A 4,029-nucleotide genomic window follows, 5' to 3' on the forward strand; every position below is an offset into this window, starting at 1 on the left:
AGAGTTAAAATTATCTTCAAAGAAGAATTAATCTCAAGCTACCAAATAGATTTTACACCTGATTGAAGAAGAAAGTTCGAGACCGGTCACTAGGCGTGTGACTGGTGTGAAGTTGTCCTTAGGAGCGGTCACAGCTCACGTGGTCGGATTAAAGTATTCAGTATTCACCATAAATTAGTCATGGCCTCCTAAAGCCTTTGTCCTCCACTTAACATAAAATAAAAAATACAAATTTAGCCCTAAAAATTGTAATTGATCCCGAAACCTACAAATACAAGTGTAAACCTAGGTTTTTGATATGTTTTCTTGCGCTCCAAAAAAAGAGACCTGTACACCTAAAGGAGAACTCTAAAGAGATGACCAGAAAAGCAGCCACAACAAAGTCCTCTTTCACTCACCCTCGAAGCTCTTGAAGATCACCCACGACAAAATATATGTAATAATACTTTGAATAAAAATATATCACATAGAATTAAATGATGAGGTATTTGTTTAGACTAGAACTCCCTCCGGGTTTCTAGTTCTCGTCAAATGCCAGGAATGTTGATTTTGGGTCCCCTTCTAAGAGGCATGTCACTAGCGGTCCGGGGGGAAGGGTCAATGAGCTCGGCGTCGAGGCGGCTCAGTTTAGGACCTTTTAGCTCAAAAAGTGAATGGAGAGCTTTAGGCCGAAGTGAGCAAGGGAGAGAAGTCTGGGACTATGCGGAGAGATTCTCGGACAAGGAGAGGATTCGATCAACTCGAATATGCATCGATCGAAATGGAAAATTTTATGGAGAGCACACTAAATATGGAGTTCTCTCCGGACGTTTGACCGAAAAGATAAATGCATTTTGGTGACATAAGTGGTTAAATCAATTCTTTTAAACCTTTCCACAAACCAAGATATCACAAGTCATGAGAGAATTTCTTAGTTAAGCGTGTTTATGCTGGAGTAATTAGAGGATGTGTGATATTCCGGAAAGTGATTGTCAGAACTGTGTGAGTGAGTACAAAACACAGAAAAATATCATGTGGAGATTTATAAGATCAGTAAACAAGTATTTAAAGCCTCTCCTCTGACTTCGCTCCGGCCTTCATAATTCGGTGCTGAATTTTGGATCCGGGGAACTGAATCTGAGAGATTCTCGTCCCTCCCGGACGTGTTTAATATGGCCGGGATCTTGAATAAATTGCGGAATCTAGATGCATATCCTAAGATCAATGAGGATTTTTACAGCCGTACGTTATCCGGCGGCGTAATCACTCTCCTCTCCTCCGTCGTTATGTTCCTTCTCTTCTTCTCCGAGCTCCGTACGTCTGAGACCTCTTAAGATTTCGCTTTCCGATTTCTGTATATATGATTTGCTATTTGCATGATGTATGTATTGAATATTGATTTTGGTTGTTTAGGTTTATATCTTCATACCGTCACTGAGACGAAGCTTATAGTGGATACTTCAAGGGGAGAGACGTTACTAATTAACGTAATGTGATTTTTGACTTGTCCTGTGTTTTTTGTTCTTCTAGTGTCTAGGAGATCTCTCTCATAAGTTTCATTGATGATGCAGTTTGATATTACTTTTCCTGCTCTAGCATGTTCGATTCTTAGTGTTGATGCTATGGATATTAGTGGAGAGCTTCATCTTGACGTGGTATGTTTGAAATTCTTATTTGTATTAGTTCAATGACTCTTAGTTTTTATGCTTTGAAACATGTTGTAAGGTTGTCAATTGTGTGAATTGGCAGAAACATGACATTATAAAGAGAAGGTTAGATTCTAATGGCAACACTATTGAGGCAAGACAGGACGGAATAGGCGCTACTAAGGTTTGTTCTCTGTCTTTCTGGACTGGATAATGTGTGATTTCGTAAATGGAAGACTGAAACTGTTTTGGTATACTTTTCATTATATTCTCTGGGATTTTTATAGTCATCACACTAGGATAGAGTTGCAGGAAAATGGCAATTTGACTATATAAAGGCAAGAACTGAAAGTGGTTTGTTTTTTGGCCCTTGTAAAGTCTCATACTTTCTTGTGCTTGTGCAGATTGAAAAACCACTGCAGAAACATGGTGGCAGGCTGGAACATAACAAGACTTACTGTGGTTCTTGCTATGGGGCTGAAGCGGTAATTGTGTTATCTTTCTCTATCTTTTTGCTTAGTGCATTTGGATCATGGTTTCTCCAGTCCATATTAGGATTACCCTTGATTGTTTAGTGCTAGAATGGGTTAAACAGAAAAGAGATGTCATTGTGTATCTTGTTTTTTACTTTATCATGTCAGCAGGATAGGTGATGGTGCTTTTTCAGTCTGGCTTTCTTCAATCTGTTTGGTTTATTTGACCTATGTTGTTTATCCTAACAGGAAGAGCATGACTGCTGCAATACATGTGAAGATGTTCGTGAAGCATACAGAAAGAAAGGTTGGGGAGTTACAAATCCAGATTTGATTGACCAGGTTAGTTTCTGAGAAATATGTTCCTCACCTTTCGAATTCTTGGCATCTGTGTTTCATTGTGATAGTAGCAAGAGCTTAGTTTCATTTTTTCTTTCTTTGTTTTGTGATTTCGTCTTTTTCCTCTTTTCTGTTAGAGTCTTAAAGCCTTGTGGGCGGTTTGTTTATTTGATAATCGATATGCACTTGTCAGGCTCTAAACTGATATATGCATCCAACTGTTTTTATCTCCCGACTGTAAGCTGAAACACGTTTCACGTGTCTGTTTGTGTTTCAGTGTAAACGAGAAGGTTTTCTACAAAGAGTAAAGGATGAAGAAGGGGAAGGGTGCAATATCTATGGGTTCTTGGAGGTAAATAAGGTGGCTGGGAACTTCCACTTTGCTCCTGGGAAAAGCTTTCATCAGTCGGGCGTGCACGTTCATGATCTTCTTGCTTTTCAAAAAGACAGTTTCAACGTAAGAAAGGACTTATCCTATCAGTGTCATTTCATTCGCTATGCTTATAATCCTATGTAATTCAATATGTTACGTCTCCCTGCAGATAAGTCACAAGATCAATAGACTGACTTATGGGGACTACTTTCCTGGCGTCGTTAACCCTCTTGACAAGTAAGAACCATTCTGGTCCATTCCATTCACGCTCTACTTATTTTGTCATGCTCTCTAACGTACATAAAATTGCAGAGTCCAGTGGAGTCAAGACACACCTAATGCTATGTACCAATACTTTATCAAGGTTTGTTCCCAAGATAAGCATGATATGCTAGTTACATTTATCATTAAATTTCCGTGTTTACTCCATTCTGTTTCGTCTGCTTTTATTAGGTTGTACCAACAGTATACACAAATATCAGAGGACACACAATTCGATCAAATCAGGTGAAGCGAGGCTTTTAATTGTTTGACCTTATGCTCTATTTATTTTGATTATCGTATGATCTGAACTTGAGGTAAAATGTGCAGTTCTCGGTGACTGAACATGTAAAGAGCTCAGAAGCAGGTCAACTGCAATCTTTGCCAGGTGTTTTCTTCTTCTATGATCTATCACCAATCAAGGTGGGTGTGTTGTGTTCCAACTCCAATTCTGTAAAGCGAAAAAGTATGTATATTCATAATCCTCCTAATAGAAATGTGGTGTTTCGGCAGGTAACATTTACAGAGGAACATATATCGTTCTTGCACTTCTTGACGAATGTTTGTGCCATAGTCGGAGGTATGATTAGTCCATAACATAAGTTGTTGGTTGAATCAAAATCTGAAACGAAACATGTAAAAATGCACAGGTGTTTTCACGGTATCTGGGATAATAGACGCGTTTATATACCATGGTCAAAAAGCTATCAAGAAGAAGATGGAAATCGGTAAATTTAGCTGATCTTTTTACATTTTAGTTGAGAGCTTTTGTTTTTGGGGTTTGGTCTCTCTCTTTTTTCGTTTTGCGGACGATACGATTCCATACATACCCCTCAACCGCGTCAAATGTAATATGATATCATTTATTTAATTCTTTTTGTCAAACTGATGACTATGCCCATAAATATATATTGGTATACGTTACGCTCTTTAAATGAAAACTGAAGGGATAAGTCTC

The 4,029-nt window shown here is 38.5% G+C and overlaps 1 protein-coding gene across 3 annotated transcripts; it reads left to right on the top strand.

Moving 5' to 3' along the window:
• Window positions 1,050-4,029, top strand: LOC104742078 (endoplasmic reticulum-Golgi intermediate compartment protein 3-like). 3 transcript variants are annotated; one of them, XM_010463040.2, is made up of 13 exons: window positions 1,050-1,293; window positions 1,393-1,466; window positions 1,551-1,634; window positions 1,729-1,809; window positions 2,030-2,110; window positions 2,348-2,440; window positions 2,715-2,894; window positions 2,980-3,047; window positions 3,123-3,174; window positions 3,264-3,317; window positions 3,402-3,494; window positions 3,585-3,651; window positions 3,722-4,029. In XM_010463040.2, exons 1-13 carry the CDS (start codon window positions 1,152-1,154, stop codon window positions 3,811-3,813), a joined length of 1,161 nt encoding a protein of 386 aa, XP_010461342.1. In that variant the 5' UTR covers window positions 1,050-1,151; the 3' UTR covers window positions 3,814-4,029. The 3 variants fall into 3 exon arrangements, with proteins under 3 accessions (XP_010461342.1, XP_010461343.1, XP_010461344.1); XM_010463041.2 differs by having other exon boundaries at window positions 3,402-3,459; XM_010463042.2 differs by lacking the exon at window positions 3,585-3,651.

Source organism: Camelina sativa, chromosome 14 (genome assembly GCF_000633955.1).
Source record: "Camelina sativa cultivar DH55 chromosome 14, Cs, whole genome shotgun sequence".
Taxonomy (NCBI): domain Eukaryota; kingdom Viridiplantae; phylum Streptophyta; class Magnoliopsida; order Brassicales; family Brassicaceae; genus Camelina; species Camelina sativa.